The following is a 19735-nucleotide window of genomic DNA, read 5'->3' on the forward strand; positions in this document are numbered from 1 at the left end:
GTTCAGAGAAAGAAAGTAAAGCTGCTAGAATGGCCCAGCCAATCACATGACTTCAATCCAATAGAAAATATCTATGGAAAGAACTAAAGATTAGAGTTCATAGAAGAGGCCCACAGAACCTTCAAGATTTGAAGACTGTTTGTGTGGAAGAATGGGCCAAAATCACACCTGAGCAATGCATACGACTAGTTTCTCCATACAGGAGGCGTCTTGAAGCTGTCATTACCAACAAAGGCTTTTGTATGAAGTATTAAATAAATTTCAGTAAGCATGTTCAATACTTTTTCCCTGGGTCATTCCATTTTATTACACAGAACTTAATTTCTGAACTTATTTGTTGTATTGTTTTCTTTGTATGTATGGATTACTTCTGGTGAAAATGTCACGTCAACAGCACCTTTAGAAATATATTTACTGAGAAAAATGGTGATGTGTTCAATACTTATTTTACCCGCTGTACATTAAAAAGAAATAAATGAGAAAAACAGATCACATAACAATAAACATAACAATCTTTGCTACAAAACATAAATTAATATTATAAAATAAAAATGACACAAAATCACCAAAAAATAAGCACACATTAAACGTTTTAGTTGCCTTTTTGTTACAGGAGCAGGAGGTAGACGTATAATCCTATATTATAGACAAAGACTATAGAAATATACTATATAGAAATCTCTGAAAGGGACTTTGTTATAGATTTGTTATAGATCAGTGACAAGTGACACCATGACGCCAGGACAGGCGGAGTTTAAGATAAATAAAAATGGCAGTGTGGACTGACATCTCAGAGTTCATCAGGTGTGATCGGGACAGGATCTCTGCTGTTGATCTCAGACCGCTTCCCCGACATACAACAGAGGACAGCATCTCAAAGTTCATCTGGTGTGATTCAGGGGTTTACAGAGGATTTACCTGTTACCAACGGCCGTGGACCGTGATATGAACCTGGAAGTGTTGTGCCTGTCTCTCCTTCTTTTTGAAGCCTCCTGTTTCAGTGAGTATTTCTGATAAATTATTCAAACTATAATAAAATCTTAATCTTCAAAAAAAGTCCAAATTATTCAGCCAATATTTACAGAGTTGTTATATTCATAGAGCTGAAACTTACTAAATTATTCTGCTTTCCTATTATAAGACTCCATAAAATAAAGCGAAACAAACATTACCTCTAAAAAAAAAAGTGGTCAAGTAGCATGCCCCAGCTTAGAGATAACTTCACATTTTTTTTATCAGTTTTTTTCAACTGCTTACACACATTTTCAAAACTTTGCCTTTTTTTTCAAAACTTTACACACAAATCCAAGAATTGCACACAAAATGCCTCACATCTCTTGCAAAATGAAGCACTGCATTCAAAATATCACAAACAAATCTTAAACATTTGCAAACACTTTTGCTATAATATTCATTCCTGTTACATTTTTGTGTGTTACATAGAGAATTGTGTGTTGTGTTTTGCAATAAGTGTTTTATGAAATTGAAAACTGAGGCAAAGGCAGAATTAGTGTATGGTTTTGTAGATTTGGTGTGTGCTTCTGCTGTTTGAAGTAAAGATTTTGTGTGTAAGCAGTTGAAAAAAAAAAAACGAATACGTGTATGCAGTGCACGTGATGTGAATTTTGTTCAGTACTGTAATGTTAGACACACACCAGTTAAGACAAAATGCTGTAGCCTAATATGTTAACACTGAAACTGAAAAAAAGGTTTGTAATTCTTTTGATTAATTTTTTGATTTGAACTTAGACGTTTTCTCTCAACCATAACAGAAGCAAACCCTTCTGTTACAGCACAGATACTATGTTCTGCATTTGTAGCGCAGCATAAATCAGTGACAAGGTTTTATATTCATAATAGTTTAAAGTTTAGTGAATGGTGAAACAGGAGAAATGGTGGAAATTCAAAGTCAAGGTACAAAGGCTACAAGGTAGATATTTGAACCTTTTTTTACCCCCAAATGGTACATATTAGTACCTTTAAGGTACTTATTAGTACTTTAAAACTACATATTAGTACATTTTAAAGTGAAAGTGAAGTGACGTGTAGCCAAGTATGGCCGAGTATGTGACCTATACTTGGAATTTGTGCTCTGCATTTAACCCATCCAAGTGCACACACACAGCAGTGAACACACACCCGGAGCAGTGGGCAGCCATATTGCTGCGGCACCTGGGGAGCAGTTGGGGGTTCGGTGCTATTACTGGATTGGTCAATCAAACTAACGTGAGACTATTCATTCATATCAGTTTTTTGTGCAGTTTTGTGAGATGTAGGTGGCATAGGGGTTTTTCATTGCTTATGTACAAGGATATTAGGAAACATTTTTAAACAGCACCTCGGATTAAAGGAACACTCCACTATTTTTGAAAATAGGCTCATTTTCCAACTCCCCTAGAGTTAAACAGTTGAGTTTTACCGTTTTCGAATCCATTCAGCCGATCTCCGGGTCTGGCAGTAGCACTTTTAGCTGCAGCTTAGCATAGATCATTGAATCTGATTAGACCATTAGCATCTCGCTCAAAAATGAAAAGAAAAAGAAAAAAATATTCTTTTTCGATATTTTTCCTATTTAAAACTTGACTCTTCTGTAGTTGCATCGTGTACTAAGACTGACGGAAAATGAAAAGTTGCGATTTTCTAGGCCGATATGGCTAGGAACTATACTCTCATTCCGAAAATGAGCCTATTTTCAAAAATAGTGGAGTGTTCCTTTAAGAAAATAGGAATTTATTACTACAAATTAAAGCACAACGTTTTGAACATGTCATATTCAAGAATGTGTGTGCTTAAACATTTCAGGGAATTCAGGGGCTTACAGAGGATTTACCTATTACCAACGGCCATGGACCTTCATATGAACCTGAAAGTGTTCTGACTGTCTTCTCCTTTTTGAAGCCTACTGTTTCAGTGAGTATTTCCAATTATTAAAATTACCATGTATAAATCTTTTATAAAGCCTCTCATAAAGTCTAGATTGCCCAATCACATATTTTAGCCCGAATTTGGCTATGTTTCACCTGTATGTTTAGCTGCAGTAAGCTTAGTAACTTTAGTCACAAAGTTCATCTGGTGTGATCATAACAGGATCACTTGTGTTGATCTGCGCAGACATCTCCAGCACCCCACGGAGGGTGTTTACCTGTTTGCAGCCACCGTGAATGTGATATGAACCCAGTTAAGCGTCGAGTGACAGTTTTCTGACTGTTTCTACTTCTTTTTAAAGCACCCTGTTATAGTGAGTAATATTGAGAAATTATTGAAATTATTATGGAATTTCAAAATGTTCTTTTTGAAAATGCACTGGAATAATAAGGTTAAAGTCTTTAACTTAGGTTATGTATTGTGAATTAACAAAGAACAACAATGTAGAATGTATATGTTTAGTATTAATATACAGTTTTTCATTATTAATTAGTGTTTGTTGATAATACATTACAACTAATGTACAAATGTCGTTTGATGTATTCCCCAATTGTAAGGGACTTTGGATAAAAGCATCTGCTGAATGAATAAATGTAAATGTAAATTAGGCCATGACTGACACCTGATTCATTAACTAAGTGTTAGGCATATTTCTGTAGATTTTTCAGTATGCACATACTGCATATACAATATTTAAATTGGAAAATGTACAAATAGATTATAGAACTCTTACTGACAGTGAGAATAATTACTGAAATAATCATCTCATCAACCAAGTAATGAGTAATTGTGAAACTTAGATGTTGACATATTTCTCTCCTTCACTTTCCAGCTGAGTTTGAGATTACTGTTCCCAGAAACACTGTCACTGGGTTTTACGGTGAGGTGCTGATCCTCCCCTGCACATTCCCTGTGGACAGCTCATGGGATCTGAGAAGCACCCTCATCCTCTGGCAGCGTGGACTGGATGTTGTTCACAGCTTCTACTACAGTCAGGACCAGCTCGACCGCCAGAATCTGCATTTTGTCAACCGCACCAGTCTGTTCATTCAGGAGATGGCAGGAGGAACCGCATCACTCAAACTGGACGAAGTCACTCTTCAGGACGCCGGTGTGTACACCTGCTCCGTCAGCACAAACACTGGCAGCCAGAAGAAGAGCTTTGGAGTGAAAATTGCAGGTAACAAAGCAACATGGACCGATGTTATTAGAAAATCATGTAAATCAATTTCAAGGTCTCAGAATATGATTGAATTGCCCTTGGTTTTAATGCCTTTTTTCTGTTGTGTTTTACAGCATTCTACTCTGAACCTCGTCTGCAGTTCTCATTGTTAACTGATGGAGTGGATCTTCTGGTGACCTCAGATGGGGGTTACCCTTCTCCTACACTGCAGTGGCTGATGGAGAACTCAGACATCACTAACCAGACACAAACACACATCACGCAGGACACACAGACAGGACTTTATGTTGTTTCTAGTTGGATAAATCTCACCGACGTGTCAAATTCCTCTTTGACGTTCATACTGCACAACAATCCCCTGGGACAAGACATCAGGAGAGAGATCCACCTCTACTCAGGTAAGGACTTTCAAAAACAGAAGTCATTTTTAAATGCTCTTGAATCATCAATAATATTTAAATGTTTAAAACTAATTAGCAGTTTATTTTAATTAAAATTATTTTTACAGATAAGCGTGAGAGGCAAGAAGAGCTGGCATACAGATGTGATGGGTGCTTCATATATATCCCAGTTATTCTGCTGCTGCTGCTGATCGCGGTGAGTGTGTTTGTGTTCATTACAAGAAGAAGAAGAAGAGAACAGACAAAACTAAACAGCTTTACGGAAATGGGATTCCATTCTGAAATTCAGCTGCTTAACGGAAAAAGTAAAATGGGACTCAAATTCTCAGTGGGAAAACAACCCAGTGGGGTTTGAAGGAGACGTGGAATGTAGAAGATCACTGTTGGATGATATGTAAACCTTTAAATATTAAAATTTAATATGTTTAATGTTATTTTCATCAGACACACAAGCTTACCATCTGTAATACAGGACATACTGCCTGGTTTAAGTAACATTTGCTGTAGAAACCCTCCATTTAATTTTAATATTTATTGTATATATTATTTTTCGTATAATTCCTGTGCAGTGTGATTGTGGTAAGGAGGCTCATTATATGTGGGACAGAGTTGTATTGGAAGTAGTTGTTTGTCATAATTTTGGACCACAGTATTGGCATCACAACATCTTGTGTGTGTACTGTGTACTGTAAAATTTGTATAGTTTATTTTATTATTATTATTTTGTATTATTCTTTTCTACCCACTGTAATGTATTCATCACAATTTTTCACCTAGATTCATATTTACATTTTGTAAAAAAAAACATAAAAAACATGTGGATTTTGTATTTTGTCTCTTGTTGCCTGTGCACCAGGGTCGAAAATAATTGGGTGCTCGGGAGGAAAACTGCCCCTGCATTACTAAAACTATTACGACTGTTGCAATTAAAGCCAAAAGTAACATTGAATGAAAATTGTTGATTGTGCCAGTAAATTTAGAAATTAAATTTTGCTCACATTACATCAATGATTTTCATGCTAATAGATAATACATTTTAAAGGAACAAACTTTTAAAGATACCTCATTTGGCTAGTAGGATTATTGGTATTCCTAAATTATCAGCATGTATGTGTAGGAGGACTAACTTTGGTAAGAGTTTTGTTCCTACAGCAATACGTGCTTTAAACACACAGGAAAATAGCCATCATCTTACACTCTTGCATTTTTTTGTTCGTGAATGTATTGTGACAAGTTTGTACATAATGGGTAGTTGTCCTTGTGTTGTATATGCACCTTCTGTGAAAATTAATTTCCTCTCTGAGGACAAATAAAATGATCTATCTATAAATGTGAAGTCCTGATTTACTAATACATAAAAAATAAAATAATAAATTAAAGGGATAGTTCACACAAAAATGAGAATTCTGTCATAAATGACTCACCCTCATGTCTTTCCAAACCCCAAAAAACTTTCGTTCATCTTCGGAACACAAATTAAGATATTTTTGATGAAAGCGAGTTTTCTGACCCTCCATAGTTCCTGCCACATTCAAGGCCCAGAAAGGTACCAAGAACGTTGACAAAATAGTCCATGTGACATCAGGGGTTCAACCATAGTTTTATGAAGTTATGAGAATACTTTTTGTGCACCAAAAAAAAAAAAACACTCAATTCAACAATTCTTCTCCTCAAGTGACGGTGTTCCGCCATTATGGAGAGTATCATGACACTTGCGCGTGCTTTCCTCTGCACGTAAACCAGACGCAGCGCATGCATGTTCTACGTCAGCAGCATCACACGCATGCATGGTTTATGTGCAGGTGCAGTGTAGTTGCATATGTTTTGATGCTCAATTTTTTCTTTGTTTGCAATTTTGATATTAACAAAATACCTGTGAAACTTTCGGCACTTCATCATCAAGCTTAGTGTGGAATTTAATTTACAAACACTTTTTTTTTTTTTTTACCACACCATTACTTTATTTGGAATAATACGGACATTTTATATAAACAAAAGTCTATTTTTTAAAACTGGTTTCAAAATAACATTGTTTTGGTAGACCAATTCATTCATTCAGATTAAATTAATTCAGATTAATTATTTAATTCAGATTAAACTTTAAAAAAAATAGAATTATCAGCAATTCCAACAACTCTCACCCAATCACTCCCCTATATATGTTTTTCTTATCATTGTAATAATTATTACAGATAAATAAGAGCCCCTTTCCAGAAGGATGTTGCTTCGAAACCAAATGTAATTGCATACTGGAATCAATCTGTGAGTGATGTTGGTTGGAAAAAAAATTCTGGCCTCTGTCCAATCACTATCTCTTAACAAATAAGGTCAAAGAGATATCTTTTAAACTCCTTCACAGAGTATACCCTGCTAAACTTTATTAAACTAAATTTAAAAAAGATATAGATGTAAGATGTAGCTTTTATAAGCGGAAGCCAGAGACATTTGTTAATTTATTTTGGCACTGCCCTTGTGTGTCTTTTTTTTTTTTTTTTTGGCGGAATGTACTTGATTTTAGTTGTTGGCTAATGATGTTGATGAAAATATTACTTTACAGTGGAAAGATGTTCTTTTAGGCATTATTGAAAACTCTAAAGATTAACAGACCCACACTTTTTAAAAATTAATGTTTTATTTTAATCGCTAAATTTAATATTTGTAATTATAAATTTTCAGGGAAAAAAATCCATGTTTTATAGCATTTAAAAATTAAGTGAAGCATTATATTGAGTCCATATTGCCTTCAAAGAAACAAAAAGCTATTAGAGTTTTGCAAGCTTGTGCACTCTTTCATGTATTCCTATAATATTGTTTATATCTCCCCCAAGCATTTGCATTTTTTTGTATTTGTTGTTGTTGTAATTGTATTGAATGTGTTGACATTCTGTTCAAGAAAATCTTCTCTTGCTAATGAAGACAAGTAGCCCCTGAAACCACAAAATCATAAAAGTAACAAAAAAAACAATGGAAAAATAAAATAAAATAAATGACAAATCAATGAATGAATCAATGAGTATATAAATTGTTAAATGATTATTGTAAATTACTGTGAATGAATGAACAAATGAATGAATGAATGAATGAAACAAAGAAAGTAAAACAACACAAATGTATGGTTTTTCTCTTGAAGCAACACAAAGGTTGCAAGTAGAATCCTTAGATTCTTCAACAGTCTATGATTTCTGGATAAGGATCGGTTTAAATTTATTTGAGATTATATTTCAATTCTTTAGAATGTCAGACAACCAAGCTTTGAAATTAATAGATTTGAAAAAAATTGACTTTTTTAGTTTTAAAGCACATAATAGCTACGATCCTGGAAAAAAATAGAAAAGTAACATATTTGCTCGTGCATATTATTTCTCCTACGTATTGTTTACTTATTTTGATCATTTAATAATATTTCAGCAATATATTTTGTCTTTGTGATTATTGTCCAAGTTGTAGGCTATTTCTTCACTGGCAGACAGGTTCTCCTGTGATTGATCTTCCTCCGTTGCTCCCTGTGAGTACCAATCTTTTTGCTTGCCGTTTCAGTTTTTGCATTTTTACTCCTTAATTATTGTCTAAGTATAGACCAATACTTTCGTAATGTCTCATTGTCTGACCAGGTGCACTTACACACTTATCTCCTGATGCACAGTTGTCTGACAAATGTGCTGCTTCCTCATGATGAGCTCAGTTTTAACTTTCCGTTGTGTTGTTAATTTATGTTTCCTTTTTAAATGTCGTTTTGTTATGCACTACTGGGCCACCATATAGCACAATTTTTCATTAGGAAATACGTACCTCTGGACAACGTTTAGTCACAGAAGCGTTTCTATGTTACGTAAGCAATCGTGCCATGTGACGTAAGACGTAAGACGTAATGTTCCCGTGACGTTAGATACTAGGCGCACCGAGAGAGCGTTCTTTGCCCATTCTCGTTGTTCAGGTTGCTATGGATCTGAGAGAGAAAGAGAGAGCGAGAGAGAGAGAGAGAGAGAGATGCATAAAGGGAAATAATAAGACTAAGATAGTTAGAAAAATAACTATAAAAACTATATAACAGCTATAAAAAGCACTATGAAACAAGCGCTAAAAAGCGAGTTTCGGTTATGCCTTTGTCACGTGCTTTTTATATGCTAGCAACAGCAGCCAACTCGGTACATAGCCAACATAGGCTAGATCAATAATGCACAATCTTTGGGACGTTCCTGTTATATTCAAGAATGTGTGCTCTTAAACATGAATTAATATTAATACTATATTAATTAACATCATTAATAAACATCATCCCGCTTTCGTTTAGTAGCTTACTTCTTTGATAATGTATTGTTAGCGAATTATTCTTAATTATTCTCTTATTATATAAGATAATTCTCTATTATTATTTATTTTTTTATTTTTTTATTAGTAAACACTTGCTTAGGAAAATACAAACGTGAAAAAACATGCGCCACAGAAAAGAGCCAGGGGTTCAATGATGGCCAAACAATGCATAGCAATTCAAATTCAAAAGAGAGAGAGAGAGAGATTAAAAATAAAAAAATAAATGAGAAAAATAAATAAATAAGCAGATCACGTAACAATAAACATAACAATCTTTCCTACAAAACATAAATTCATATTATTAAATAAAAATGACACAAACTCACCCAAAAATTGAGTACACATTAAACGTTTTAGTTGCCTTTTTGTTTCAGGAGGTAGACATATGTGACCCTGCACCACAAAACCAGTCATAAGGGTACATTTTTTGAAATTGAGATTTATACATCATCTGAAAGCTGAATACAGTAAATAGGATTATGGTTTGATGTATGGTTTGTTCGGATAGGACAATATCTGGCCGAGATACAACTATTTGAAAATCTGGAATCTGAGGGAGCAAATATGTCAAAATAGGCCTATTGAGTATAACATATTGATATTTACGGTTGGAAATTTACAAAATATCTTCATGGAACATGATCTTTACTTAATATCCTAATGATTTTTGGCTTAAAAGAAAAATCGATAATTTTGACACAAACAATCTATTTTTGGCTATTGCTACAAATAAACCCGTAGTAGTTATGACTGGTTTTGTGGTCAAGGGTCACATTATAATTCTCTATTACAGATCAGTGACAAGTGAAACTATGACAACCAGGACAGGCGGAGTTTAAGATAAATAAAAATGGCGGTGTTCATCTCAGAGTTCATCAGGTGTGATCGGGACAGGATCTCTGCTGTTGATCTCAGACCGCTTCCCCGACATACAACAGAGGACAGCATCTCAAAGTTCATCTGGTGTGATTCAGGGGTTTACAGAGGATTTACCTGTTACCAACGGCCGTGGACCGTGATATGAACCTGGAAGTGTTGTGCCTGTCTCTCCTTCTTTTTGAAGCCTCCTGTTTCAGTGAGTATTTCTGATAAATTTTTCAAACTATAATAAAATCTTAAAATAATCTTTAAGGAGCCGCTCAAAAAAGTCCAAATTATTCAGCCAATATTTACAGAGTTTTATATTCATAGAGGTGAAACTATACAAACGATTACAACATTATTCTGATATTATTATCTATTATAAGACTCCAAAACAGGGCTAAACGCATTGGGCTTCTCAAAATAACATAATGAAGTAGTCAAGTGGCTCAGCATGCCACAGCTTAGGGATAACTTTAACTTTTTTTTTTTCCAAAAGATTTGTTCATTTCTGAATGTTGTAACGTTAGGTGGAAATAAAATAAGTCTTAAGAGGAAAGGCTGTAATATGTTAACACTGAAACGGAAAAAACTGCTTATAAGTTTTTGATTAAATTCTGATTATAACTTAGGCGCTTTCTCTGAACAATAACAGAAGCAAACCCTTCTGTTACAGCACAGATACTGTGTTCTGCCTTTATAGGGTAGCATAACGACAATGTTTTATATTCATAGCAGTTTAAAAGGGATACCCTAAGATACATAGGCTACAAGGTACATATGTGTACCTTATTTGCCTCAAATGGTACATGAATCCCTTAAAGGTACTTATTAGTACTTTAAAAATAAATGTGAAGTTTTAGTACATTTTAAAAGGTTACCCCACCCCAGTGACAGTTTTGTTTTTCTTTCCCAAGAGTAAACAGAAAAGGGTTTTAAAAAATGGAATTAAAATGATCATAATATGATCACAAACTTATGTTGAGTTTCAGTAGAACTTAAAATTCTTTAACTTACTGAAATGCTTAGAGACATATTAGAACTAACAGATCTTTTCCTGGACTGATCAATAAATCAAGCAAAACTGAGACTGTTCAGCATTCCTATCATCTTACTAATAATAACGATTATCCATTCCTTGTTCTGCCAGATTTGTGGTGTAGGTGGCATAGGAGTTTTTCATAACTCATGCATAAGGACATAAGGAAACAGAGTTTCAGTGTGGTTCAGCCCCACCTATTTCATTCATACTTGCCAAGAAATAGCATTACAGCCTCAACAGCTAGATCATTACACTGTTCCTCATAAAGGTTTATAAATACAACTAAAATATTTATTTAAATTATATAAACACTGAAATAATAATCTCATCAACCAAGTAATGAGTGATTATGGTAATTAAATGTTCATGTTTTTCTCTCCTTCACTTTCCAGCTGAGTTTGAGATTACTGTTCCCAGAAACACTGTCACTGGGTTTTACGGTGAGTCGCTGATCCTCCCCTGCACATTCTCTGTGGACAGCTCATGGGATCTGAAAAGCACCGTTATCACCTGGCAGCGTGGACTGGATGTTGTTCACAGCTTCTACTACAGTCAGGACCAGCTCGACCGCCAGCATCTGCATTTTGTCAACCGCACCAGTCTGTTCATTCAGGAGATGGCAGGAGGAAACGCATCACTCAAACTGGACAAAGTCACTCTTCAGGACGCCGGTGTGTACACCTGCTCCGTCAGCACAAACACTGGCAGCCAGAAGAAGAGCTTTGGAGTGAAAATTGCAGGTAACAAAGCAACATGGACCGATGTTATTAGAAAATCATGTAAATCAATTTCAGTCTCAGAATATGATTGAATTGCCCTTGGTTTTAATGCCTTTTTTTCTGTTGTGTTTTACAGCATTCTACTCTGAACCTCGTCTGCAGTTCTCATTGTTAACTGATGGAGTGGATCTTCTGGTGACCTCAGATGGGGGTTACCCTTCTCCTACACTGCAGTGGCTGATGGAGAACTCAGACATCACTAACCAGACACAAACACACATCACGCAGGACACACAGACAGGACTTTATGTTGTTTCTAGTTGGATAAATCTCACCGACGTGTCAAATTCCTCTTTGACGTTCATACTGCACAACAATCCCCTGGGACAAGACATCAGGAGAGAGATCCACCTCTACTCAGGTAAGGACTTTCAAAAACAGAAGTAATTTTTAAATGCTCTTGAATCATCAATAAAATGTAAGTGTTTAACTGATTTTTAGTTTCTTTTCATTCAATTTCCTTGTACAGATAAGAGTGAGAGGCAAGGAGAGTCAGCATACAGATGTAATGGGTGCTTCATATATATCCCAGTTATTCTGCTGCTGATCGTGATGAGTGTATCGTTTGTGTTCATTATAAGAAGAAGAAGAAGAAGAAGAAGAAGAAGAAGAAGAAGAGAACAGACAAAACAAAATGGCTTTACGGAAATGAAATCCATATTCTTAATGGAAAATGTTTAATACGTCCATAATGGTTATGTTACAAAACCACTTCAACTAACAGTTATCCTATTCATGAAATTTATGAAACATGTTCTGTGATTTGCAAGACCGACAACAGCATTATATATATTTTTATATTGTTTACAGTTAAATACACTATATACATATATATGATGAAAGGTTTTGATCCACTTCAAATGTTGACTATATGTATATATTTATTTGATGTTATTTCCTAACCTTGGCAGCTTTTAACAAATAGTATTTAGTTTATTAGTTACATGCCCTGATCCTTTACATTACTGTATGTAACAGTTCAAACAATCATTCTAGTGCTTTATAAAACAGATAATTGTAGTGTCTCTCCCACCTGAACTAACCAGAGGCCAGTTGCATGAATATAGCCATGTAATGACTGTCTTAAAAACTAGGTTGACCAACTACCAGTTAGCCAGAGTAACCAGTCTTGCGTTTCAATTCAAATTAGAGCAATATACAGTATACCTTTTTGACTGATTTAAAAAAAAGTTATAACCAGTCTAGATTCTAGAATAAAAAAAAATTACTTTATATATACACAATTATAAACTTTTTAAGACTAGTCTGAACAGTTTATGCAACTGGCCCCTGGATTTTTTTGGTGCTAAAGTCTTAACAGACCCAGAATTTTGTCACTTATAACATGTTATGTGCAGCATTGTTAATTTTCTACTGTGCAATATTCAATATTGAGATCATTTACTTTACTTTTACCTGATGGCAGAGTGACATTGCAGTAAATTAACAATGTTTGCTAAACTGTTTGTCAAAAATGGAATTTTACTAAATCATTTTTTAGACTGGTTTTTAAAACTGTATTGCGATTTCAATTAGTATGGACTGTGTAAAACCACTAATGATATTAATGATTTTAATATTCCAAATGTTCTATTCAGAATGGTCATACTTGCATCCGTAATAGGTGTATCTTATTACATTAAGAAAACACTGCAGAAAAATAAAATACATACTTGCAAAGTATCTCACTAGTGTTGTTTCACAGATCATGACTGTACATGTAGCTTTTTTCTTTTAAAAAATCATGTCAGTGCGAACGGAAACCAAATAATCAGGAGGAATTGTGGCAGAAATAATGGCAGTACACACAATCACTTCATTCAAATTCACAACCATTACAGTGCTGTGGAGATTATCACACACATGAAAAGGCCAGTGGGAGTGAGGAACACAATGTCTTTTTATATCCCCAACTGACGTGATGTGAATAGGCGTTGCATTGAATGACAAAAGTTAGCCTGATTTTACCCAAAGGTCTTGAAATTTCATTGTACAGACAGCAAGACCAAACATGTGCCCATGAAGACCCATAATGACATTAGATATGAACAGCTTCTCCTAAAGATTACAATTAACAGAATATTCTGATTCAAGTTAAAAAAGGCTTTGTTTAAGCAAAAAATAAAAAAGGCATTACCATGGAAACCAGGAAACCATGTAACAAAAGTAATTTAATATCTCTCAATACATGGATTATCAATCAAGAAAAGGATTTCCTGCAATACCAGTTTGAATTTGAGTTACCAGTTTGAGTTTATTTGTAAAAAAAAAAGTAATTTTGAATTAAATTCCTTCTGAAAAATAATAATCATCTGAGTCATGTGCAAGGTCTAGTTTTCTTACAACACCCTGCTCTATCAGCTCATCAGATCCAAGTGAAAACTCTGGTTTCTCCTCAAATGGTGAAATTAACAGGAAGCCCAACCCTTCCTTTTTATTTTCAGAAGAATTCTTTTCCTCGGAGATGAATGATGGCAGAAACACCTCATCCAGTTGCCTGTCTCCCATTATTGATTCATCCATATCAAGATGTTCCTCCATGGTTTCATTGACCATAACTGAAGTCTCTGTGGAACCTTTGTCCTCCTGAAGAACTTTTTCCACTCTCTGACCATTCTTCGGTGAGCAATTTGAACCCTTTGTCATGTTCTGCATTTTCCTGTCTCCAGACCAATCCAAGGATGCAACGTCAAGCTGCTTCATAGGGTCTAAATCTGGCCTTTCAGATCCTGCAATACTCTTACTGATTGCCATAAAAATCTCCACATCCCCATGTTTCTCTTCCTCCATCTCTTTCCTGTCCTCTATGAACTCCACTGTGCTGGTGTTAGATGTGTGCGGTCTCTTATCATGGTCCTCCTCAGAAGATATCAGGGTAACAGAGGCAACAAAGTCCTTGTGGGTGTAGGACCTCTGGGGCTCTTTGGCCAGTTTGGCTTCAAACCAGATAACATCATCATTTCTATGAGCCATGGGAATGGATTCCAGAGTTGAGGAAGGCAAAGTTGAGAAAGGAGAAGTCACAGGATAAGAGAAGAGCACTTGATCACTGCTTACAAACCCTAATGCACAGAAAAAAGAGAGCAGAGGTCAAGACCTTCATTTTCTCCATGAACTTTATTATGCAGCTGAGAGAGAGCTGTTGTTTCCTGTGAACTAATTTCACCATTTTAACCTAAAACCTAAAAACCTAACATTTTATTAAATACTAATCCATGTTTTAAAGCTACAACCTTACACCTATAAATATATAGGAAATGCTGAATAATTTGAGACCAAAATAATACAGTTAATGAAGGAACAAGAAAAGATCAGCCGATGACATATTTGTGCACTAATGACCAAATCTACTTATTGTTAATTTAAACTGCTAAAAATCCTTTTCAGTAATTAATATAAAGTTTGAAAACAAAAATGTTAGTCAGAAAAGCGTAAACTTAGTTAGAATAGAAATATAAAAAACACTAATAAAATGACAAATGCACATAAAATTACTAAAAATAAAAATAAAATAAACGGAAAATATAAAAATAAAAACTAATCTAAAGCATTAAAAGTAATTTAAAAAGTTTTACATTTAAAAAGTATTATATAATAAAAAAAAACATTGTGTTTGGCACTTGTATTTGTATTTATTTTGCCTTGTAATATATATTCTTCAATATTTCTTCTGTGGATATCATGTGCAGGTTTTTTGTCTTTCCTTTAATTTGACTTTTAGCTGATACACCAAATTAACATGGATATACACAGGTTTTTTTGGTGCAGTCATCTGATAAGGTCTTTTTTGACCAGCATAGTAAGAAATAAAGTGATGATCCAATATTGCAAAGGTGTGACTACTACTATTGGATTTATGTTTGATGATTTACTTGCCTTCATGTGTTATTCGTTTGGTTTTGGTCTGGTTGCAGACTGAATCACAGCAGTCACAGATAGAATCTTGACCAAACACAGAGATCCATCTAACAAATGAAAAGTTTTAGTAGAACAATTGTGGTAAAAGAGGTTTTGTTTATGATAGAAAAAAAGTTATTCATGATCTTTACAACACCCAGCGACAGATGTTTAGTCTTGTTAACCTTTTATCGGTGTGGCCGTAAAAACAAGACTTCTGCATTGGACTAGGTCCACCACCAGAAACAGAGAGCTCACAATGGAGTGCGATCTACAATAAATCACACAGAGAACTTAATGAATCACACAAAGAATGAATGCAACACAATGCACAGTACAGCACAGTTTTGTCTTCATAAATATGTCAACCGTGAGAAAAGAATCAACACAAACACACCTGGGCATCTGGAGCCTCAATGAACTGGAAAGCACCAAAGGAGAACTGAACAACATTGTCTGCCCTGGAGAACCTGAATCTTGAAGCACCTGGATTTATCCAGCTTTCCCGTAAACACCTGGATGTGTGTGAGACAGTGTTTTGTGTCTGATAAATGTTCCACAAAGTCAGTGTTTTGCTCCACTCACCCATAATTGTCTATGATGCTGTGTTTGGATGCTTGACTCAAAGTGTTGACTGTAGCTGCATAACAGCTGTTGATAAAAAGCTTGACCCCTTGGTAATGATGTCGCGTGGAGACCTGCACATTCACCTGCTGACCCAGCAGGTACACAGCAGACCTGACTGGAGAAGACCAGGAGTCTACGGTATAGATACATGAGACCATCAGCATCCTTTTACAGTGCTTGGTTTACAGATTAAATCAGGGTTTGGTCAAAAACATATTTGAGTGTGGGAATGTATAAAAAGCTTCTGGGCAAGTTACAACATGCATTGTAATGGCACAGTCTTTGGAATGCAACTCTTCTAATCTCCCTTAGGATTCCCTGCTTATATATTAGAGTTGATCCATGAAGTGCCTGCCTGTTATTTCAACTGCTTGCCTTTTTAACCTAACGCAACTGACAACACAATTCAAATATTGGCTTTGTTTAGTAAAGTTCATATTCATAGATATTTTTCAAAAACCCATATGACCTGCTCTTTAATGTTTCTTTTGCAGTTTATAACGTAGCTATCCTTAAATGAAAACAATGTGCAAAGTTGTTAATCAAAAAGTACATGATAAATAAAGATATTGTCTCTCAAAAGAGAGAGTCGATTCTGAATCGCCTTAACGAGTCGTCATTTTTTCGAATCTTTTGCCTGTTACCGGTATACGTCACTGGGTAACAACTTTGCATAATCCCCGTCTGCCCACGAATCTGACCTGCCCACAAACACTTCCGCTAGTTAGTGTGTTTACATCATGTTGAGAAGACGCTGTGTTCAAGGATACCACAGAAAAACAATTCGAACCTTTTGTTGTGTGCATGTCATTTTACCAAGGACTGCTTCTCTAATCTTGGCTTTTATCTTCCTTGGCTTCTAATCTTCTTTATTTGGACTAACAAGCTCTCCGAAGCACAACCTGTAAGTACGATTGATACAAATGTTATGTGTACATTTTCAATTGAGTGCTCAAAATATATAGTTTTTGTGCTAATATGTGATGTACACCTAGTGCAGCTTTAGGTTTCCAGGTAAAGCACGATATTACTGTCCTACTGAAGTAGTTCTGATAATTCGCTGTGAACCCACTATTTCCTAAGAATTTTTGTATTTTATGCCATTATTATAAGAACGGATTGGAGCACTATATTATTGTTTTATGTAAAGGTGCTTTGTCAATGGTAGCGCTCGCTAACTTGCTCAAGGACTCCTCTCTGTGCCAATCACAACAGGCTTGGCCAGCTGACCAATCAGAGCAGAGTAGGCTTATGGAAGGGAGGGGTTTGGCAAATTACTCTAATATTAAATGTATATTCTGAGAAAATTTCAATGTTTTCTGACCTTTAGATGCATTTAAACCTGTTGTAGGGGACTCAAACACAATATTAGGACACTTTAAAATACCATATGACCTGCTCTTGAAACTATTCTATATGATTTTAAAACTTTTTATATAATTATACAATGATATAACTGGCAAGAAATCTCTGTAGAAATCTCTGTTGTGTTGAAGATATGTGATGTTTATCGGTCAAGTGCAGACTGGAAAATGTGTGATATAAGACTGTTATTGCATAATGATAATGTGTTCCTTTCTATAATATGGTGTATTTGTTCATAAAAATACAGCTTGCCGTGTGACCCGTGGTCTTACCATCCATCAGCTGGATCCAAAAGTCACCAGATCTGCTCCTGATAAGTTTGCGCAATAGGGTCCGAGATGTGGGACTCACCACCAGACTGTGCACATGGCGCTCCCTAAATAATAAACAGAACAGTGTTGTTCCTCATCCTGAACTGTAAACACACAATTAGCTAGGACCTTACCTCTTACATAACATAATAATTTTGTGATTGTACCTTGGTCAACACATTTTGTGACAAATCAATGTGCTAAAAGATTGAACAACTATTTTACTATTGCAGTGCTGCAGCAATGATGTCAAACCCCAGAAGACTAAATTCGCCATGGGTTCCCTGGAGATTTTATGAATTTTTGTTATTGTATTTTCATGAGTAAAATAAAGTCTGTGGTATACATAATTTATACTTGTACGTTTTGTTGTACAACATAAACTGCACACATTCACATCCCAAACATTTTTAATGTAGTTTTTACCAGAGCTGGGTAGATTGCTTACAAATTGTAGTCTGTTACTGATTCCAAATTACATTACAATAATTGTAGTTAGTAATGTAATTCATTACAGTACACATTTTAGGTAATATAATCAGACTACTTTTAGGAGCTTGTAAATTAACTGCAGTGGGTTTAGAGTTTAATGAAAAGCTAATAATTAAATAATAAAAAGTTAAAATTTAATTAAGTCATTTTAAAACAACATCAATCAAAATAAAACACTTACTAAAATAATAAATTATTTTAATTTGTTTAGCTGCATATCATGTGACCATTAACCAATGTCAGACAACCGTGACCATACACGTGATACTTAATTATTCAAATAATTTGTTTTATTTAATTTGTGTATTTTAATGTGTTTAAAAGACAAAAGCTTTTCAAAGCTATAGTAATACAAGGTTAAATAACCTAGTGAGTGATGATTCAAATAAAAATGTGTTCATCAGTAGTTGATGCAATGTTGAAACACTTCTAAACCTGAAATTACTTTTGTAATTTTGAACACAGAGCCGTAGTTCACTGACAAGCTACACAAAATCGAGGTCATTGCCGATTTTGAATGCGATTTTGTGTACCTTGACTGTGAACTATGGCTCTGTGTAGTAAATGCCGCCCCATCTGAAAGCACGTGCTGGAGATTTACTACTAATCACAGGAGCGGCTTTACTGACGAGATACGCATGAAAATCGCATTCGATTTTTTGCACAGCCATATTTAAAAGTTTAAAAATAGGTGATTTGATAAATTTGGAATCATTTATTGCTGTTGTGTGAATAATATGTAATCATGTAGGCTAATGAGTAAAAAAAAGTAACTCGTCTGATGACAAGTATTTTAAAGGGGTCATATGATGCGATTTCAATTTTTCCTTTCTCTTTGGAGTGTTACAAGCTCTTGGTGCATAAAGAAGATCTGTAAAGTTGCAAAGACTAAAGTCTCAAATCCAAAGAGATATTCTTTTTAAAAGTTAAGAGTCAACCACACCTACCTAAAATAGCTCATTCTAACACGCAAATAAACCAATATCCCGAGTTATTCAGTTACTCCTAACTAGGGATGCACCGATACCGATATCGGTATCGGGCCGATACTGAGCTCCTGTACTCGTACTCTAAAATGCCCCGATACCAAACGCCGATACCACGCAGCATGTGTTAAGTGCCATATTCAGACAATGAAACACCGACAACAGAACAACAGAGAGCAGAATGGAGGCGGCGCAGTTGCGCGAGCTTGTCGAGTGAATATACCCTTCTCACAGACATCACTGGAAAGTTTGTAGTTCGGGCGGATATGTAAAAAACAAGTAAATAAAACAATGCACAAGTTACTTAATGGTGGGGGGAGAGAGAGCGCAATTCTGTTGTGTGATCTTTGATGTTCACTCACTTAGCACACGCATCATTTGGATTAAAACTAATTACAGTACTAAGCCGCTGCAATGGAGCATCTCCAATGCTGTTAAATTAAAGATGATGTACCATAGAGCAAAAAAAAAATATTTACAGTGAAAGTAACAAAAACTTGTAAAATACATTTTAATGGGCATAATTAAGTGTGAAAATAACCGAAGGATATACAG

At 35.1% G+C, this 19735-nt stretch overlaps 1 protein-coding gene across 1 annotated transcript in view; it reads right to left on the reverse strand.

Annotated features, from left to right (window-relative positions):
• Positions 1–12737: 12737 nt before the first annotated feature.
• Positions 12738–19735, reverse strand: part of LOC107654965 (uncharacterized) — an 8889-nt gene continuing 1891 nt past the window's right edge. The window contains exons 3-8 of the mRNA XM_016442316.1: positions 17664–17767; positions 15985–16159; positions 15797–15914; positions 15585–15670; positions 15379–15467; positions 12738–14564 (exon numbers count right to left, since the gene is read on the reverse strand). Coding sequence (XP_016297802.1) covers positions 13786–14564; positions 15379–15467; positions 15585–15670; positions 15797–15914; positions 15985–16159; positions 17664–17767 — 1351 coding nt within the window. The 3' untranslated portion in view covers positions 12738–13785. The remainder of the gene's footprint in view (positions 14565–15378; positions 15468–15584; positions 15671–15796; positions 15915–15984; positions 16160–17663; positions 17768–19735) is intronic.

The sequence above is a fragment of the Sinocyclocheilus anshuiensis genome, unplaced genomic scaffold, assembly GCF_001515605.1.
Source record: "Sinocyclocheilus anshuiensis isolate Anshui unplaced genomic scaffold, SAMN03320099.WGS_v1.1 scaffold487, whole genome shotgun sequence".
NCBI classification, from domain to species: Eukaryota; Metazoa; Chordata; class Actinopteri; order Cypriniformes; family Cyprinidae; genus Sinocyclocheilus; species Sinocyclocheilus anshuiensis.